The sequence below is a fragment of the Mus caroli genome, chromosome 11, assembly GCF_900094665.2.
Source record: "Mus caroli chromosome 11, CAROLI_EIJ_v1.1, whole genome shotgun sequence".
NCBI lineage: Eukaryota > Metazoa > Chordata > Mammalia > Rodentia > Muridae > Mus > Mus caroli.
This window is the reverse complement of record NC_034580.1, coordinates 13,084,314-13,105,643: the sequence shown is the minus strand read 5'-3', so window position 1 is coordinate 13,105,643 and position 21,330 is coordinate 13,084,314. Positions and strand designations below refer to the sequence as shown.

The 21,330-nt window shown below is 43.4% G+C and overlaps 1 protein-coding gene and 1 pseudogene across 4 annotated transcripts in view; one reads left to right on the top strand and one right to left on the bottom strand.

Moving 5' to 3' along the window:
• The window catches only part of Plek (pleckstrin), a 75,789-nt gene that overhangs the window by 23,759 nt on the left and 30,700 nt on the right, over positions 1 to 21,330 (top strand). For 2 of the 4 annotated variants that reach the window (XM_021176344.2, XM_029484037.1), the window contains exon 1: positions 15,076 to 15,317. The exons of the other annotated variants lie outside the window; for them this stretch is intronic. In XM_021176344.2, the coding sequence (XP_021032003.1) occupies positions 15,276 to 15,317 (42 nt within the window). In that variant the 5' untranslated portion in view covers positions 15,076 to 15,275. Of the gene's footprint in view, positions 1 to 15,075; positions 15,318 to 21,330 lie in introns of those variants that run through there. 4 annotated transcript variants of the gene reach the window in all.
• Positions 4,974 to 13,236, bottom strand: LOC110306349 (annotated as a pseudogene).

Below are 21,330 nucleotides of genomic sequence, written 5' to 3'. Positions count from 1 at the left end.
CCTCAGTTGTAGTGGAAACCTTAGCATACTGGAGATGTCATGACTATAGAATGACTGTTAAAGACAGTGGAAGGGTTGGGTAGAGCCTGTCTGATTGTACTTGACAATCTGTGTGTATGCTATGGATGGCAGAGCTGGAGATGTGGGTCTCCTCAAGCACTTTGAAAGACAGGTAATCAATCTCAAGTGAGTCTCAGATGTCAGACATTGAGCTTTTTATACCTCCGGATACGTGGTTTCCTTTGACTTGACTGTAACTGTGCTTTACTTATCTTAGAATAAGAATGTAGATAACTTGTGTTTTATTTTACATGTGTCCACAGTTAAGAGATTTTGAATTTTTTATGAGAACTCGGCCTTTTCAGTGTTTGAAATCATTTAAAGACAGTGAAACTTTTAAAGTTGTAGTATAGTTTATATAGTAATATGAACACGAGATTTTGGGGATAAAAAAGTAAAAATATGTTATAGCTTAACAGTGATATATTTGTGTTTGGATTTGACAGTTGGTTGTGTTAATTAGATTTTTATCAATTTATCACTAACTAGAGTCCTCTTGGAAGAGGAAAACTACATAGAAATATTGACCCCATCAGATTGGCTTATGAACATGTCCATATGGCATTTTCTTGACAGCTAATTAATGTAGGCGGGACAAGCTAATTGATGCTACTGAGCCTGGGATCTATAAGAAATGTAGTCGAGTAAACCAGTCTACTCTGCTTTCAACTGAGAATTCAAGGGTTACTTTTTCGTACTTTATCAGAGTTCAAATTGGATATCTGTTTTTGTTGTTGGTGTTGTTACTTCCAAAACATTAGTTGGTATTGTTAAAGAACATAACAAAATTTAAATACTCATTTTTCATTTTGGAAAATTTTCATAAATTTAATCCTTTGGTGAGTCTCTCGAAAAGGAAGAGACTTGAACTCCTTTTCATATTGTTAATGCTATCAATAATCTGATTCTAATTATTCTTTTCAGGATTCCATTGTGACCAATTCCCACTCAACTGTCATGATCTCTATAATTACAATCCATAGAAATTTCAAACAAGACCAAAGGAACCACTCAGCATCCATCTCAGGAGTCTGGTGTTTTAGTCTATGACAGATGCTGGCTTAACTTATTTTCAGATTTAAAATTTTGAACTTGGTAAAGACTCAGTTATTAAAAGGCTCATCTTTGTCTCAGCAGCTCTTAGGTGTTGAAGAATTACTGTCCATAGTTCCTATGGCAAACCTTCCTGAGCAGATGTACTGTGAAGAGAATCACATAAAATGCTTGTATGACAACCTCCAGCTATACATAATCAAAAAGAGTTGAATATGGTTCATACATTCTTTCTATGAAAATAAGCCTTCACAGAATAGCTCAGATCCATAGACAATTAGATAGCATAGAGTTCTCAAACCAGTTTTTTCATTATTAGCATTTACATTAGTACGCCACATTTGTCATTACTAGATAGCCACTATTGATAATTTTATTTTTGTCATTTAGTATTTTAAAAATATAAAAAAGACAATACAAAACCCGAACATTCCTTTTTACAAGTTCAGAAACATATTTTTCTCCAAATGCAAAATACTCTGTGTACCACATTGCTGCTGTCTATTGTCGACTGAGATGCTTGCTGTATGGGACACAGTGGAAGGCAGTAAAGATTTTCTTCTGCATTAAAAAAGAAAAAAAGGTCCACGTGATAATTATTTTCTGAAAGTTTGACTCACATAAGACAACATTTTGAGCTTGTTCAAACTGGTACCATTGTTTTGTCTTGGTAAACTGATCTTAGGACGGGGCTTCTAGTTTTTCTAGTTCCCAAAGGATTCCTAGTCCAAATAATGGTGGAAAGACAGAGTGTGCCAGCTTTGAGACAGGTCTGATGTAAAGGTTTCCTTCGTGGTGTCTACTTAAGAAAGAAATCAGGCAGGGCACCATGTTCTGCTTGGGGTCAGTTACATTTGGCCTCTGCTCCCCTGCTCTGAAGCTCAGCAGCAGATACAGACCCTTAAATGTGCTATAAGCTTTTTAAATACATACTGAGATATGATTTTCTAATCCACTTAGGATTCATCTCAGACACACACATGGACACTCCTCAGATTCACAAAGACTCGTAGGAGCCAGAGCCCAGACTGTATCGCTGAACTTGAAGCAATAAACCTGTCTTTCCCACCTCCACCTCCACATGGAAATGAGCATAGTGAGGCCGCCGGCAGTCCTTGAAGGATCACGGAAGGAATAGGATGGGCAGCTAACGTCCAGGCCCTGGTTGGCTTTCTCCTAATCACCTCAGACTTGACGATTGGCTGGGCTGATGACACAAATAGAGGCAGAGGCTAAAGAGGTATCGAGGTGCTGCTGAAGATCTCAGTGCCTGCTTGACATTCGTCACTTGGTGTTGCTTGGAGCACTTTGGAGGTGGCTTCCCACATTGGGACTCACTTCAGGGAAGGTCTTGTGCTAAGATGGATGAGGTGCCATGGTTACATGACCTCGAAAGCACCATTACCCACAGAGAAGCTTCTGGGTCAGTTCACGAAGAGTTCCTGTTCACACCATCTTCCCATCCCCCTACTTCCTCCTGGAACCTTTTTTGGCTAACCCATGCAGTCCTAGAAAGTCCCTGAGTTCTTAACTCCTTCAACCCGCTCAGCCCCCAGAGTGAGGCCCTCAGGGCCAGTATCCCCTGTAAGTTCAATAACAGCTCTGCCTGGATTCCTCACTACCAACTTGGTTGACAGTAGCAAGTCATTGCTTGAGCTCCATCCATCTTGATATCAGCTAAGTCTAGTGGCCAGTTCTCTCCATACGATGGGTCTCACATGCTGCCCCATCAGCCATAGAATAAATGATTAGAGGAATCATCCGTGCATGTATGGTGAGACAGGGAAGTGTGGAGAAGTCATACCCTAAGGACATACACTGGGAGGCTCTCTCAGTGTGTGGCTTTCCAGGAGCTGGGCAAAGTAGCAGGGAGAGAGGACTCACAGAGTTGTCCGTGCTTTTAGTAGGATGGTCAAAGTTGATTCAGGCTGTTCTGTGGCACTTCTGGGGAAGCACAGACATCCCCATTAAATACCCATTCACCCCACTTGTATGAAGCCATTCAATGGCTTTGCAATAGTTCTCTGACCCCCACCGTGTTGGCTAAGGTGTCCAGGAAGCTAGCTTTGTCTTCTGTTGGCTGGTGTGTGTGTGGGTCAGACTATTTGGTAGCTGAATCTCTTGGCAGTTACCTGGAGTTGGACCTGAGGCGTCGTTGGTGGATGTCCAGGACTAAGGCCTTGGGGAATGAGAAGGAACAATTCGAGACTTTACAGGCAGCATCTGGGTTAAAGGTGGAGCATACACAGAACCCAGGCTCGGGCACAGACTCGATTTTTCCTTTTGAAAAATAGTAATCAAAACAGGTTTGGCATAAGCTCCAAGAGGCAGGTGGCCAGACTCAGGCACATGTCTGGTTCTTGTCCTTCACCAGCTTCATACACGGATAACTGTCCAATTCTAGGCTGCTCCAGCCCTTCTCTGGTTGTCTTGGGACCCTGCACTGACCACCCATAGAGTTTATCCCGAGCCCCTTCCATGCCGTGTCAGGGGAGAGCATGAAGGCAGGAAAGAGAGAGGTTGTCCCTACTGGCAAGATTCCTGATGAAGTCCATCTGGCAGGCAGGATTGGCTCAGTCAGGAAGCCTCCTCCTCCTGCTCCATCAAGTTACCAGAGCTAGCCTCCTATGCTTTGGGCGCTTCTGAGGGATTGCCCTAGCTCACCACCGCTGAGGGCTCTGAAGTTCTGTGTGGCCTCAGGTAGGACTGAGACAGATGAGATGCTCTAGCGCTTAAGGCTCCTGACAGTCAAACTGCTGTTCCTCCACCCCCTACACACCCTTCTCTCCTGGGCAACTATAAATAGGGTTATTCTGAAAGGAAAAACAAACAAACAAACAAAACCCCTCCTTCCTCTAGGCGACATAGAAAGACTCAAAATGTTTGCACTTCTCAGATGTGGAGGAGGTGGGCAGGCAGCTTGCCAAGGGCATTCACACACACCGTCCTCCTGCTGCCCACAGTCTGAGGCTAGAGGTAGACAACTCCTGGCTGGCTGCGGAGTGGGGTCCTCTTTGGTGGAGCCCACAGGCCACCTGGGGCTATAAGGGAAAACCAACCATGGAGCACGGTCTAGGCTTGGAGGGTCAACAGCCAGGCTTCTTTAAGCACAGCACTTAGGTAGCCCAGGGAGCCCTTAGGTAGGGTGAGGGCATGGCTGGGCAGGGAGAACTGGCAAGAAAAGGGTTAGTGTTTGAGGCTGGCTTCCACTTGTTCTGCAGGAAACTCCTTTAGGTGACACATTTTCTTTTCTTTTCTTTTTTTTTTTCTGTTTTAGGCAATGTTTTAAAAAAATATGCTTTCTGTTCTGCAGAGCTATCTGAGAGCTTAGTATGTCTGGGGTCCCCCCGTCTGTTGTTCACCCTTATCCGGCAGGGGTTTACCATCCCAGTGGTATGGATCACTTGTAAACCCTATGGAGTCAGCCCCAGGCAGACAAGAGCAAGCTCTACAGATGAGAACGCTAACTGTGTGGGCATCCCAGGGCTCAAACTGTGTGCCCCAGGAGCCTGGCATGGGCACAAAGCTGCTATGTCGAAGGCTTCTTTGGCAGGACTCTGGGCTGTGAAGAACCACTATGGGGAGCACAGGGGCCGTGGAGGGGATGCTTTGACTCCTGGCTAATAAGGCACCATGCTATAATGGTAGAGGAATAGAGCATATCTATTTCTTCACCTCTGGGATGGACAGAGACAGCACTGAATGACTTCCAGGAGAGACAGAACAAAGACAAGGTAACTAGAAAGGCAGAAGGAAAGCGCCTGGTGTAGTGATACTTTTCCTCCAAGAAGAGAGGACAGCTTCTTGCCTGAGGTTAGGGAGGTGGGAGCTCTGAAACTGGGTCTTGCGGCCCACAGGCACTATATGTAAGGCCTCAGGAAGCTGGAGAATTTGGAGCGCAGTAGCTTGGTGAAGGATTTTGGCAGCATCTCCTTGTGTTTCTCTGTGTACTTGAAGTAGTTTTGAGAGTGGGCCAGGACCTCAAAGAACGCCTTGATAAGCTTCTTTTCCTGCAGAAGATGGCAGGTGGCAGTTGTCAGCTTCAGTGGCTTGTGGGGGGAAAGGAATACTGAACAGCCCCTCTTCGTGTCTAAGAACGACTCACACTGAGCATGCCCAGAGGCGAGCCCTGGCCTCCTGTTCCTACCGTCTGCTCCTTTACAATCCCGCAGCTCAGTTAGCAACAGGTCTAGTTTCCTGCTGCTCAGGTCCGGCCTATGGAGCCACCCTTGACCCCGTAGCCTCTCAGCTACAGCCAGCTGTTGGCTCTGCCTTCAGTATATGCCCAGCATCATCTGACCAGCTTGCCAGCCCCACAGCCTCCATGCAGAGTGAAGCCACTGTAATATTTCACTTGGGCTATTCCAATGGCTGGTCTATTCCTTCCTTTTGTTCATATAATACTAGGCCCTCAGACACACTAGGCTAGTATACTTTTTTCCTCCTAGATTTACTTATTTTATATGTATTTCACCTGTGTGTATATATGTGCACCACATGCCTGCCTGATACTTGAGGAGGTCAGAAGTGTGTTAGATTCCCTGGAACTGGAGTTATGGATGGTTATGAGCCAGTGTGTGGGCACTGGGACTGAACCCTGCTGAGCTGACTCTTCAGCTCCTAGGCAGTCCTATTGTTAGCAATTCTATTACTGCTATAATCGAATTCTATTATATTCTATTACTCTGCAATAGCAATTCTATTATTTAGCTCTATCTTCAGCACTCTTGTTACTTGAGATAAGAGTCTCACTAAGTTGCTCATACTGGCCTTGAACTTACTTTTAGCTCCAAATGACCTACAACATGACATCCTCCTGCCTCAGCCTTTTGAATCAGAATTATAACTAGAATCAGAGGTGTGAGCCACTGGACCTAGGCTTGATTTCCACATTTCTATCTTTGGCCCACCAGTAGCACGTTCAATTAGTCTAGTTTATGTTTGGAACACATTTCCTTCTGCTTCAGCTTCTGAATAGTCGGGGTCATATGTGCACCATCACACCCACCTACATTTGATTTGAAATAATGGATCAGCACTGGAAAGATGGCTCAGAGGTTAAAAGCATATACTGTTCTTGCAAAGGATGTGAGTTTAGGTCCCAGCACCCATACTGGGTGGTTTCCCATCCCCTAGGGAATCTGACACCTCTGGCCTCCTAGCAATCCAAGCACATATCTACACAAATAGCCATAATTAAAAACAGTGAAGTAAAAAAAAAATTCACTGGAAGGGTCTCAGTGAATATCCCTGGCTATTCTAGAACTTCACATATAAACCAGACTGGCCTTACACTCTGAGATCCACCCACCTATGCCCCCTGAGTGCTGGGACCATGCCAGGCAAGACTCAAATCAGGATCCACAGATCCAAGGTGGTGTTCGCTCCTCAACATTAGGAATGTTTCTTTTCCTCTGGGCCTGTAATCCCATCTGGCACTTAGGAGCTGGAAACAGGGGAACCTGGAGTCCAAGGCCAGCCTGGACTCTTACTCTGTCTCAAAAAAGTAAACAACGCATTGCATAGTTTACCCTCTCTGCATCTCTTGATGGATAAGGCAGAGGTCCTGTCCTCCCCCAGGGGTGATGCAGCATGCTGATTCTGGTTCTGTGAGCTGGGTTCAGAGCCCAGACCTATCATGGGACAAGCTCTTTAACTTTCTCATCTGGAAATCCGCAATGAAGAAAGTGCATGATCCACAAAGCCAGGAGTAGAAAGGCATGCCAGTACTTAGAATTTTGCCTGCACATTGATACATGCCCATTTACATCAGTGCCACAGTGATTGTTCACTTGCCTTTAGGATCTCTTGGTGGTTTTCTGAGGCATACAGCCGGCCATCCTGCACTATGTCTTCCACCAGCTGCTCATAGCCCTCATCGTAGGTCACACAGGGAATCTGGAAGCCTTGAGCACTGTTGGCTTCTCTGATCTTGAAGTTGATCCAGAGTTTCCTGGAACGGGCGGTGAAGGCAATGGCACACCCATAGGTCTGGCAGGTCTCCTAAGTGGTGATGGAGAACGGGGAGGAGTTTCTCCTGACCAGGACATCCCCACACTCGTCCTCAGGTAGCAGGAAGATCTCGGGGACCATGGTGAGGATCTTGCGCTTGGGTAGGGGGTTGCTATTCCAGATGCGCTCCACACTGGCTGGTAGTTGCCCGGGTTGTTGGGGGACTCGATGTAGCCAGTGAACTCACCTAGCTCCCCGCCACACTGCCGAGTCTTACACTGGACCACACTGGTACAGCCATCAAAGTCAGTGCTTGTATTTTCTGGGCAGTTGGTGCAGAAGTTCTGACGGAAGTCGAGCTAGTAGGAGCCCACTGTACAGCAAATACAGCGATGGATGCTAGTGTTTTATAGTAGTGGCCCAGGGAGCACAGGACTTTGGTGTCGCAGTCCTGGAAGGAGACTGCCCCCTAGTGCTTGGTAGTGAGGCCTCCGCCACAGCGGAAGCACAGGGTTCATCCTGCTTCAGGTTGATAGGTGCTGCATGGGCATGGCTGGCAGGGCTTAAACCCATCTTCTGAATGGTGACCAGGTGGGCACTGACCACACTTGGTGCCTGCTAGGTGCTGCCTCGGTCAGCAGACCTCCACTAGCTTTGCTCCGTCCTTAGCTACCAGGCCTGACTTGTGGGCTAGCTGGCCCAGGGATTCTTCTGGCTTCCTCTGCTTTGTCTTTGTTTTGTAGATGCAGGAGACATTTAGCATCCTTGACGGGCAGTACTGCAGCCTCATGGCAAGAGCTGGAAATGGTATTGTTCCCAGGGTGGATGACTGGGGCTGGAGCAGCTTTAGAGTTCAGGGTACCACAGCTCACAGTGAAACCGTTCTCTGAATCTGGCAAGAACCAGACCAGGTCAGAGCACAAGTATCCCTCTTGCCCGGTGATTGCAGCTGAGCATGACTTTTGAGGCTCCAGGACTGCTCTGACACTTCACTGGTTCTGTGCAATCCTTTCCGTTCCAGTGAAAGAGGCCCTGGCCTACTGGGCAAGTACATTTTCGGAGGACTGGACTCAGTGGGTCTCTCAACCTGCAGAGGAATTCAGGGTCCCGGTACTCAGGTGGGCAAGGAGTTGGTGAAAACAGACAGGAACACAGAGAGAGTGCTGTATCTGAATGTAATTTCCCAAAGCGAGCATCAGACTTATAACACAGAAGAAAAACAAGAAACTTGGGCGATACATTAGCCAAGGTACATTGAGATGCAAAATGGCTCTTTACACAAAACAGAGAAATGCATACATGAAAGCTTGCAGGATCCAGACAGTGTCTTCAACTGAGATAAGATCAGCCCTATCTAAAATCAGCTATTCACAGGAGCCAGGTGAAAGGGCTAATATGCCCAGGTGCAATTCTGGTCTATTGTCAAACCCACCACCAGGGGTCTCTTAGTAAATACCTAATCATGCTATTCCTCAGGACCTAGTGAAAAAGCATGTGCGAGGGAAATTCTGTTCTACTAACCTTTTCATGAATAATATAATAACCTTGTTTCTCCTTAAACCACAACCCACCTTCTTTCTACTATTATGTAATATAAGTTGCCGTTCATGCCTGTAATGAGAATTCTAAGTATACTATTTTGAACTAGCCCTGAGTTTTCTAGCTCTTATCCAGGAAAATACTGCAAGAAAGCATGCAAGACCCTCCACACTATCGCAGGGACAAATCTGGTTATGAGACACCAGAGACTCTCCAGGAGACAAGTTTCTGTGAAACTTTTTGCCTCAGGACTGCGGCCAAAAATGGATTTGGATTTGCCACGAAGTCTATACTGGAGTGGGTGTGGCATACATTGATAGCTGCCTGGGGTGTTGATGCAGCCAAAGCTGCAGCTTCCCTTATTGATGCTACATTTGTCCACATCCCTGCAATGAGTGACACCATACAGAAGGTAGCCTCGATGACGGAGACACTGGAAGCTTCCTGGGGGTGTTGACACACATGTGGTCACAGGTTCGATCAAAGGAGCACTCATCTATATCCTGGCAACTCCTTTCGTTGATGAGAAGCTAGTAGCCCTTCTTGCAGCTGCATTCAAAGCTGTCCACTGTGTTGGATATCAAAATATTTGCCTCTACCAACTTGAATAACCACTATTAAAATTAATGGTTGTCACTAGGCTAGACTTGTCTGAGCAAATATTTGCCATATTTTCCTCCAGTAAAGTTATTTTTTCCCCCTCTCTATTTGGTGAAAAGGGTTCCCCAAGTTCCCCACCTCAACTGCTACTTATTTTTTTCGTTCTCCAGGCCCTCTGGACTTCTCACCTGTCTCCTTCCATACCTGGTCTTGCTCCCCTTTTTCCCTTCCCCTCCCCTCTCCCACCTAGACCCCTCCCTCCCTCTGCCTCCCATGATTATTTTGCTCCCCCTTATAAGTGGATTTGAAGCCTCCATACTTTGTCCTTCCTTTTTTGTTAGACTTCATATGCTTTGTGAGTTGTATCATGGGTATTCTGAGCTGTTGGGCTAATATCCTATTATCAGTGAGTACATACCATGTACTCACTTTGGGTCTGGGTTACCTCACTCAGGATGGTATTTTCTAGTTCCATCCATTTGCCTACAAAGTTCATTTAGTTGTCATTTTTAATAGCTGAGTAGTATTCCATTGTGTAAATGCACCACACTTTCCATATCCATTCTTCTGTTGAGGAACATCTGGGTTGTTTCCAGCTTCTGGCTATTATAGATACGGATCCTACGAGCATAGTGGAGCATGGGTCCTTGTTATATGTTTTAGCATCTAAACACAGACACAGTGAACTAACAGAAGTTATGAACCAAATGGATTTAACAGATAGCTACAGAACATTTCACCCTAAAACAAAAGAATATACCTTCTTCTCAGCATGTCATGGTACCTTCTTCAAAACACACTCGAGAGGAGTAGATGGCAGGAAATAATCAAACTCAGAGCTGAAATCAACCAATTAGAAACAAAGAGAGCTATACGAAGAATCAACCAAAGAGCTGGTTCTTTGAGAAAATCAACAAGATAGATAAACTCTTAGCCAAACTAACTAAAGGGCACAGAGACAGTATCCAAATTAACAGAATCAGAAATGAAAAGGGAGAAATAATAGAAGCTGAGGAAATTTTAAAAATTCATCAGATCCTACTACAAAAGCCTATACTCAACAAAACTGGAAAATCTAGATGAAATGGATGATTTTCTAGAAATTGAAGTCTTGAATGACATTGGTTGAGAATTTCCTTTACTGACCAGCAGGTGTTGCTAAGAAGTCATGAGGAGGCTGAGTAGGGAAACATCAGAACCAGCAGGAACTGAAACCAGTAAACTTATGAATAGCCAGGAACTGAGACAGGCAAGCTCAAGAGAGATGACTTCCATTGTGTCTCTAGATATAACAAACTGTCTGTCTGAATACAGACAAAATGAAGCACCATCTTTATATGTTTCTGTTTTGTGCAAGAGGTACCAAATGTTCTTTTACCCAACTATATTTTCTAATAATTTCTAACTAATGTCACTGTAACGGAGAACTGTTAGCAACCCTTTGAAATGTTATGTGGTGAGTACTTGTATAAAACACTGAAAATAGAAGTAGTGACTGCTGTTGGAAACAGTGCAGAAAACGGAAGGGAATGACCTGGAAGGCTCCCCTTGAAATGTCAAATGGCTTCTTCCCAACTCTGCAGGCTCTCAGATTCCTTTCCCTCTTCTCGTTACCTCCTGTGCTTATAGCCCCTGGGGCTCACTCTTGGGAAACAGTCCATTCTTTCTACTGTTCAGGGTCTATTGTGTGTGTTCAGTTGTCATGCTGCCCCTTCAGTGGTCAGAGGATGGAATCCGAGGTTAGTTGTGGCCTATCAGAAGCCTGGCACTCAGAAACTGTGTGGGGATTGGAAGTCACCTCAGAGTTATTCTCAGAGTCCTAGTTTCGTTATTTATAAGAAACAAGACTGTACTTTCCCCCACGGGTTTCTCTAGCGACTAAATTAAATGAGGTTGAATGAAAAACATCTGCTATAGTGCCTGGCATAGAAGCAGGTATGCACGGTCTTTTTGGTATCCTAAAATGACATTCTGGTAGTTCTTGTTCCCTAGAAGCCCAGAGACACTTTGTTTCCTTCCTTCCTGAGACACCAGCCTTCATTCCTCCTTCAAGTTTCTGAATCATCTTATTTTCTTCAGCAAATCCGCATTTGCCTCTGTCATCAAAAGAAACAGCTTCCAACTATGAGGAATAGAAGCAACGGTTTATTCTGGAGCAACTATGAGAGAACATGGTCCACAAACATTCATTTAGATCTTCCTGAGTATACTTTTCCATCATCGAAGCAGTTTTTGGAATTTGTATAATAACAACATAACAAAGAGAGTTACAAATCAAGGCATTTCAAAAAATATATCAGCAAGAACAGCAGAGATGTTTGTTACACAGGATGGGAGACTCTTTCTTAGGGTCCTTAGATGCTACCTGGTGACATTTTTAGTTTGGGGCTGGTTGAAGATAATGGTCGGCTGAGTTGATAAGTTACAGAATGTTTTTGTCTCTCAGTCACAGGATGTTAGTTTCCACGCAGAAATAAGAAAGAGAATGGCTATTTAGGGAGTCAAAGGTAGCCCAAGATTCGGTGCAATCTAATGATAAAACCTAGGGTGAATGACTAAGTAACTTTCCCATTATCATAGAGGCTTATTCTCTAGAATGTTAGCTTTTCAAAACTGCATTTAGTTTTTTCAGGCAGCTATAAGCAAGTATCTCTAAGTAGGTAGCTTAAAACACAGAAATGCCTTATCTTATGCTTCTACAATAAGCCATGTTTTCTGAAAGGCACCCTTGCTTATGTCTTCTAGTTGGTGCTCTTCGCATCCCTTGGATTATAAACTTATCACTACAATCTTGCCTCTGTGCTCAGAATGGGGTTTCCTTTCTGCGTGTCTCTTTTCCTTATATGAACAGTTTGGTGCCATTCTGTCCAAGATTGACCTCATTTTCCATAACTACTTTCATCTATGGGGACCCTATTTCCAAATATGCTGCATTCTGAGGTATGGGGTTGTTAGGCATCTTTCTTTTATTTTAATTCACAATAAACTGTCATTAAAGATAGATTAAAAAATAAGTACTCAGTCCAATAAGTTTGAAACATACTATTGAAGGAATTTCTTCTGTAAAACCTGGGGTGGAATAATGCTATTCCCTTAGTCTGCTCTCATTCCCTGAGAGGACCATGGTGCAAGTGCCTTCTCTTCTGGCTTTAGCTATTACCAGCTGTGTAATCAGAGACTAACAACTTTCTTCTCAGAGTCCTCGTTTCCTTATAAATAGGAAACAATACTGTACTTCCCCCACTAATTTAGTTTCTCTAGCAACTAAATTAAATGAAGTTGAATGAACAGCATCTGCTATAGTGCCTGGTGTATCTGCTATAGTGCCTGGTGTATCTGCTATAGTGCCTGGTGTATCTGCTATAGTGCCTGGCGTATCTGCTATTGTGCCTGGCGTATCTGCTATAGTGCCTGGCGTATCTGCTATAGTGCCTGGCGTATCTGCTATAGTGCCTGGTATATCTGCTATAGTGCCTGGTGTATCTGCTATAGTGCCTGATGTATCTGCTATAGTGCCTGGTGTATCTGCTATAGTGCCTGGCGTATCTGCTATAGTGCCTGGCGTATCTGCTATAGTGCCTGGTGTATCTGCTATAGTGCCTGGCGTAGAAGCAGGTATGCACTTAAGAGTAGGTCCTTTTGGTATCCTAGAAAGATGCATTTATTTTCTATTTTTAGAGAATTTCATACATGAGCAGTATTTAAATAATTTCTACCCTCTTTTCTCCCCTCCCAATTTCTCCTATATTCTTCCCAAACCTGTCAACTTGATGACATCTTCCTCTATATTATTATTGTAACCCCCAAGTACCCCCAAAACAACAAAAACACTCATAAAATCCTACTGAGTCCATTTAGTGTTTGTGTTGCTTTTATATATCCGTGTTTAGGTCTGACAGCTTGGGTAGGCTAACCTGTCATGGGGCTTATTCCTGGAGAACACGGCTTCTGATTCTCCATGCCAGCAGCCATGGATGACTGGAGCTCTTCTTTTGGGGGGCAGTGGGGTTTTGTGAGACTTTTCCCATCCATTTTGGTATATCAACTGATATCATTATATGCATCATATATTTAAACAACCATCTTGTTGAGATTTCAAAGGCGCAGCATCCCTCTTCCATCTAGAAGATACTATTTAGCAGTAGGCATCCTAGTCTTTTGGTTCTTACATTATTTCTGCCCCTCTGCCACAATGTTCCCTGAGTCTTAGGTTTAGGACTTGTGTTGTAGATACATCAGTTGGTGCAAGGAACCTCACGATCAGATGTTCTTTGCATTTGAGTAGTTGTAGATTTCTGTAATGATCTCAGTCTGCTGTAGAAAGAAGCATCTTTGATGAGGGGCAAGAGCAACACTTATGTGTGGGTGTAAGGATTAAGAATACATTTAGAAAACTGGCAGGTATATGTTTCCCCCAGAGTCTAAGACCTGTCCAGCAATGGGCAGTTGAATACGTTTACAGTGCCAAGCATGAATTTTGCCCTGTTATGTGAGCCTTAAATCCAATTAGACAGTTGTTGGTTACTTCCAAAATGTAAATGCCACTACTGCACCACTGAGATATCTTGCTGGGCTGGTCATTGTTGTGCTTCACAGGCTGTAAAGCTAAATAGGATTGTTGATTAGCCTTTCTCCCTGGGCACCTTGCACAGTACCTTTTGATACTGTGAGCATGAGTCCTCATGGAGGAGATTTCCTGCAACGTTCTACCTCAAACCTTCCAAGTCCTGTGTCTGAAATATGTACTGTCTTTAGCAATAGGATCATACTTTCAATATCTGGGAGGCATCCAAGGATAATAGCAAATGGCTATAATATATATTTTCTGTCCCCTCATTGAGACAGGATCTCATCATGTAGCTCTGTCTATTCTGGAACACATTATATAGACCAGGCTGGCCTCAAACTCACAGAGATCCTCCTGTCCCTGCCTCCTGAGCGCTGGAATTAAAGGTATATACAAACACATTTTGTTCTATTGTTTTGAGAAATCTCTGGATCTCTCTGACCAACAATTTGAAGGGAGGTTTCCCATGACTGCCAGGCACTGGGATTTTTGTTAGATAGTCTATGGCTTTTGTGGCACAACTTCACTTCAATGCCCCCCCACACACACACACCATATATGTATTTTTATAAAAATAACCATATGAAATAATGTTTTCCTTAGGGCTTTTCCAAACATCCCAAGTGCTATTTGTCTCTTCTTCCTCCTCTACTTCTGAATTACCTTTCTTCTTCTCTCCCTATTTAAAGCTGGTTCCCCACTTCCCCCTTTCCTTGTTCCTATTAAAAGGGATAACACCTGTATCCCATTAAACCCATCTCTGGAGTGCACTGTCCCCCACCCCCCTTGGATGATCTCCTTCTACTTTCCTGACTTCTATGATGACTACAAGGTACTTATTCAAATCTAACAATCTGGATCTAGGATTCATAAACAAGAGAGGAAATGGGACAATTTGTCTTTCTAGGCCTGGGTTACATTAGTATAATATTTTTCAGTTCACCCACTCATCTGAAAATTTCATGATTTCATTTTTCTTAGCAGCTGGGACTCCTAGGATTTGCAGGGACAACAAAGACAGGGTGGAGGTGTGTGTGGGGTGGTGAGCACTCACCTGACTGGCTGGGCCACATGCCAGTGTGGGGATGGAGACATCGTTTTGGCATTTTATTAAGTACTTTTTCAATACTTCAAGAACTGAAGTATTGAAACTGCTGTTCCTAAGCAGGACAGTCTCAGGCGATAAAGTTTTATTATTCATCTCTTACCATTTTTTTTCTCTTTAGGTCAGGACTTTTACATATGGGTAAATATTTGACTAAGCTGTGCGTTATTATTTCCATCATTAGGAAAGCATGGGCTGTTCAGATATCTAGTTCCTCTTTCTGACTTGTCACCCCAGAGAGGGGAAAAGGATGTCATCACGTAGTCACCAGCAGAAGAGAAATTGTGAAAGAGACCTCCCTGTAAAAAGGGCAGCCCACAAACACCTCAGCCTTCAGAGGAGACTGAGCTCCTCAGAGGACGTGTCTGAAGAGTGGACCCGTGTGTCTCTCCACCAGGCATGGAACCAAAGCGGATCAGAGAGGGATACCTTGTGAAGAAGGTAAGTAGGGAGCTCACTTACAAGGCTGGGCTTAGAGAGGGGCTTACAGGGGATTAGTGTTTGCTCCATACTCGCTGTCCATCCCTTCCAGGGATGTTCCAGGTTGGATCTACTGGGTTGGGATGAAAGAGTATTGCATCATACAGACAGTGTATTGGGGTGGGGCTGCCTTCATGTGTTCCCCTACACCCTTTTTCCCCCTTAAAAGTGAATTAATCTAGTTCGGGCTTCAGCACAGTTTGCCCTTACGAGCCTGAGAATTCTAACATTCAGGGTGTGGACGATGAAAATCCAGATTTAGTTTTTCATGATTTAAAACACTTTGCAACAGCTAAACATTGCCTTCTGGGGTTGGGGTGGGGGGGAAAAGTCTCAAATTGTTCTGTTAGAAAAGTTGCTTGGAGAACTGTTTAGTTCTTATTTAAAATTGACAGGGCTGTAGAAGAGTTAGGGGTTGCCAGTGTTTGTGTGAGCAACAAGCAGACAAAACAGTATAGCTAATTTCTTGGGCGTTCTCCCACTTATGCTTCTGTTTCAAGGGTGTGAAGGTGGTTCCAGGTGGTGACGGTGGGTGTTGGCTGTAATCTTTTACCCACAACTTAATGAACTTGTATAACAGTCCACCAAAGTGGTAGATGCATCATCTTAAAGAACAGAAGTGGAAATGTGAGAATGCCAAAAATAGCTTAGTGTTATGAAAAACTGAATTTTGATGCTGTTTCTAGTCTTTGTGCTGCTGGTGTTGTGTGCTTTGAGCTGTGAAAGCTCCTTAACTGGTGAATTCACACATCGGGACTGCTGGCATCCTGTGGGCAATACTCTGTGCACAAACACACTTCATGGAGCCAAGTGGGTTCATGAAGCCGCTCAGAAATGTTGCTTCTGACTAAACTTTCACAAGAAGCTTTCTAACCACATGAGCAGCCAGTGATGCTCTTATCTTTTTAAAACTCAATGCAGTTAATTAAATAGCTAGTTAATCAATATTTGGGTCTTACTCTATAGCTCTTAATGTATTTCCAAGGCTAACCTTAAATTGGTTGCAAGCCTCCTGCCTCAGTCTCCCAGACCCTGCGATTTCAGGAATGAACAATCTGGTCCAGCTGCATCTTTATTTTAGATCATTCATCTCTTTCTTTTTACCTTAAAATGTTCTATGTCTATGAACATAGGACACTAAATGGTACATATCACAGCCTGGTTCCACTTTTTATTTCAAATTAGAAAGAAACTTTCATTCATCTGTGTCATGCCCAGAGGTATGTATGACAGAGTCAGGAGAAATACCCTCTCTATCCCCTGAGCACTGAGATCTCTGTTTAGCACCCTAAGGTTTTCCTGAAGGAAAGCTAATCTCCACTAGTGCTTACAGTTTATCTGTGGTGGTGAGAGTTATGAGTTGGTGCTGGGGAATTCATGGATCTTCAGTGCATTCTCTTAGGATAATTGAATTTTGAAACTTCCTTTGTAAATGAAACAGCTAGGTGTAGTTTATTGGTAACTGGAATCCATGTCCTCCCTCTCTGAGAACTGATTGGAACTGCTGCTGAATGGGCTTTCTCCTGATCTGACTGAAAAGGTGTGTGTCTGTGTGTGTGTGTCTGTGTATGTGTGTCTCTGTGTGTATGTGTGTCTCTGTGTGTATGTATGTGTGTCTCTGTGTCTGTGTGTGTCTGTGTGTGTGTGTGTATGTATTTGAGCAGGTACACACCTTCCATGGTGTGTGTGTAAAAGGTCAGGAGACAACTTTCAGGAGTCTATTCTCTACTCAGGCCTTTCTGCTTGCTGGCAGGGACCTTTAACAGCTAAGTCACCTCACAGGCCAGGCCTTGTTTTAGTACAAAATGACAAGATTGCTGTTATAAAGTTTATATGTTTATATTTTATAGTCACTAGACTACAAAAATATAGGTGATTCAATATGCATGAAGTGAGGCCATTTCACTAGAAAGGGGGAGCAGCAGATTCACAACAGGGGAGCAACTGGACTTAATAATTTTTAACTAGTAACAGCAATGCTCTCAGATTATGACCTCCAAGTGTCAGTCTAGGAGAGACTCTAGAAGAGAGCATAGTGAAACCTTATGTTGATTCCACAATGTATATTTCCCATCGTTCTTGGGAAAATACTCATTAATATCATACTTAAATTTACATTTAATCTTATATGCATGGTGCTTTGCATTGCCTCAGGGCCACTTAGGTGGCCTGTCTTGTACTATATGACAATTATCTCATTTGGCACTTTACTTTTGTTTCAATTTCCTTTCAATGCCAGAATGTGAATCAGGACCTTGTATATGGTTAGGCAAAAGTGTTTTATCGTTGAGCTGTACCCCCAAATCTCTTACCATTGAGCTGCCCCCCCCATCCTCTCACTTGGTGCTTTTGTCAGTAACGGGTGTAACCCTGAAACTAGGACTTTCTAGTTAGGTACCAACATTCTTAACTTCCTTATGTTTTATGTTTCTTTTAGTTATATAACATGTTGGTCAGTTAAACTCTGTCTGTCTGTCTGTCTGTCTGCCTGTGAACCTAGGTTGCAGAAGGTAGCCCATAAGTGAAGATAGCTATCAGCAAGCACATTCACCCCAATAGCCTGTGAATGGTGATGTTTCCAATCACTCCTGAGGAAAGACCCAACCTGGAGACTCTCCTTCTGTGGTGACTTTAGGATGCCTGAGTGTGGCTGCTCGGATGCAAACAAGCCATGTGCTAGTAATGGAAGTGATTTCCTGCTCTGCTCTTTTCGTTTCTATGAAGTTCAAGATTCTGGCATAGGAATTAAACATGCTCTTCTCCTATGTCTTATGAAATAATTATTTTGAGGTAGGATATTTTGGTTGGAAAAATAATAGCATTTGAAAATGCTATAGGAATTTTGTCAAGTCTTCAGGTTGATGGCCAATGATATATAAACTTTAACATGTCTCTTCCTTGTCTCCCCTCTTTATTTCTTTCTTCAGTTTCTTCCTCTCTGTGTGACTCTCTGTCTCTGTCTCTCTGTCTCTGTCTCTCTCTCTGTCTCCCCTTCTCTCTGTCTCTCCCTCTGACTGTCTGCCTGTGTGTGTGGGTGCTGAGGTCAGTGGAAAACTTGTGGAGCTGGGTTCTGTCCTCCCACCACATGGTTCCTGGAGATTAGACTCAAGTCACCAGGCTTGGCAGCAAGTGCATTTCCTACTGAGCCATCACATGAGCCCATGTTTCTCCTTTGGTTCTGTTAGAGATAACTGTCCGCATTTCACAACTTATGTTTCCTCTTTTGCCCCCTGGCTAAGATCTTTAAATAGAGATTATGGTTAAGAAGGGGAGAAAAAAAGTGACTGTCATTGTCTACCCTTTCATTCTAAATAGCACTCCTTGCCCTGAGTCTTGTCACTTGTGCTTACTTTAAGGAGCATTTGTGGCCCTGTAGGCTAGACGAATGTGACCTCTCTCCAGTCCTAACACCTCACAGAAAGTAGGTGACTTGCTCCTTATCAATCAGCTGTAAGCTTGGGGTCAAACCCAGGTTTGCCTAATAGCAAACCCCCCCTCCCATGATGCCACGGTGCTCTGAAAGGCACAGGTGTATTGCAAATAACATTGGGTGTAGTAATTCAGCTTTTTTTTTTCTGATTGGGGATTAGATTTTGAGAAATAGATATTTTGGTTGTTATGGAATACATATGATTGGATGTTCTTATAACCATAACTTTGAAACAAGAGAATATTCCTTCATGTTATGTCTCTCATTGCCAAAAACTAGTTTCCATGACATCCTAGCAATTAGTAGGTACTGAAGGACAGACTCAAACAGCAGCTTAAGACCTGAATGTCCTATGAGGTTGATAGACAGTCCAGAAGAAACCAGGGTCACGAGAAAGACAAAAACAGAAGGCTGAGAGGCTGTTCCACAAACTTACAGCAGATGAGTCCAGTACTGAGCTGATGTTGTGAAGAAAAAGGGTTTGGTGGAAGTAGGAGGGACATGAGAGAGGCTAATAGGGGAGAGGGTGTTGATTAAAGTACTATATATATATATATATATATATATACATATATATATGTATATATATATATATATATATATGATATTGTTAAAGTAAGTGAGGTAAATGAGTGAGTGAGTAAGTGAGGTGAGTGAGTGAGTGAGTGAGTGAGTGAGTGAGTGAATGAGTGAGTGAGTAAATGAACCAGAAGCAGGCAAGTCTGGGATAAAGCGAGCAGAACATACTGGAGATTTTATCCAAGAATTCATTTCTAGAGCCATGTTGTCTTCTGAACAGAATGAAATAATCCCCACAAGTTTGTTCCTGTCTTGTGGCAGTTAACATGTGCTTGCCACGTTAGGGACAGTTCTAAGCATTAAGTGCATTAATGTATTCATAGGACATTCCTAGGCAGATTGGAAATGGACACAATTATCCCATACTTTGCAGATGAGGAAACTGAAGTACACAGTGGCAGACGGTTTTGCTTAAGATCCTGAAGATAAAGCATGGCACGGTGATGTGGAGTCAGGAGTTGGTGTAGTTGTGCCCCAGCTGTGTGTAACAGCTGAAACCATGTTTCATGTGGTCCTTATGGGCTCAATCTGCAGTGCCCTCCTTTTCCAAAGAGTTCTTCTCTCTGATAAGAAAAAAGATAGGATCAGGGAGGCTTTTAGGCTAGAATCATTCCAACTGTATTGCACACATAACTGGATTCTGACCTATCTGTATTATGACCATTTCTGAAGCCTTACCACAAGCTAACAGTGTGCTAGTCTCTTTGAAGTGTATCATATCCTTTAATGCTTATAAGGAGAAGCAGGTATTGATGTTTAGAAAAAATGAACAATGTGTTTTAAGGTCACAGAGCCCAAAGACAAAGTCGAAATGTAACCACAAATCTAAAAGTCAGTTGGTAAAGCACACTGCACAGCTGTACAGCTTGTTTGATATGGTTTTACTAGGGAATGTCCAATTTGATAGAATTTATTCATACAAAAATGCACTACTGGATAGGCTCATTCTCTTGCTCCCAAAGAGCTAATGTGCATGTCATCCAAGTGTCCGAAAAGTTGTGCAGGTAGGGAACTAGATGATATGGTTTATAATGCATCAGAAGTGAAAGGCTGATTTAATACAATCTCACTTAAAACAGAATGCCCCATAAGTGTAGAGGCGGAGGATAATGATGCACCATTCTTACTTAATTATGATCATAATAGAATTCTGGGAATTTGAGCTCTGTATAGGCATGTGAAATGAGAGTTTGAAGGAAAGGGGAAGTTAGAAGAGCTCTTCATTCCAGGAAGTGTCTGGGAGGGCCCTGCATACACAGTCCGTTTACCTCGGCACTGAGCCTCCAGAGCTGGCTTCTGTCAGAGAAGCTGGACAAGCTGAACAAGAGCTTTCACTCCCTTCTGTTAGATCTGAACTGTTTGAGGATGGAGACTGCAGTGGGTTCTTCTCTATACTTACAACACACAGGTCAGTTCTAAATCATAAGAAACATTCTTTCATTTCTGGACTGAGCTTTTCACAAGGAAGAAAAGTGCCTAAAGTAGAGTTACAGAGAGCAGAGAATCAAGGTTCCACATTGTAGTAACATTTAAGGCATTTGAAAGGGGGAAGGAAGCTCAGTGAAGCTGGTCATTGCATGACCATATTATGCGTGCTCCTAGCAGTTACAATTACTTTTGCATTAAGGGAGAGGAACAGGGTTGCCAGGGTGAACTGGTCATAGAGGAATAAAGGAATAGCAGGGCTAAAGGACAGGCATGTAGAAAGTGGGTAGAAATCTAGGCATGTGAAGTACATAATCAAGTTTTCCATTTGCACCTTGTATATTTTGACGAATATACAATTAACATTCAGTACATGGCATTATCTTTTGTTTGTTTTCTTTTTTTTATTAGATATTTTCTTTATTTACATTTCAAATGCTATCCCGAAAGTTCCCTATACCCTCCCCCCGCCCTGCTCCCCTACCCACCCACTCCCACTTCTTGGCCCTGGTGTTCCCCTGTACTGGGGCATATAAAGTT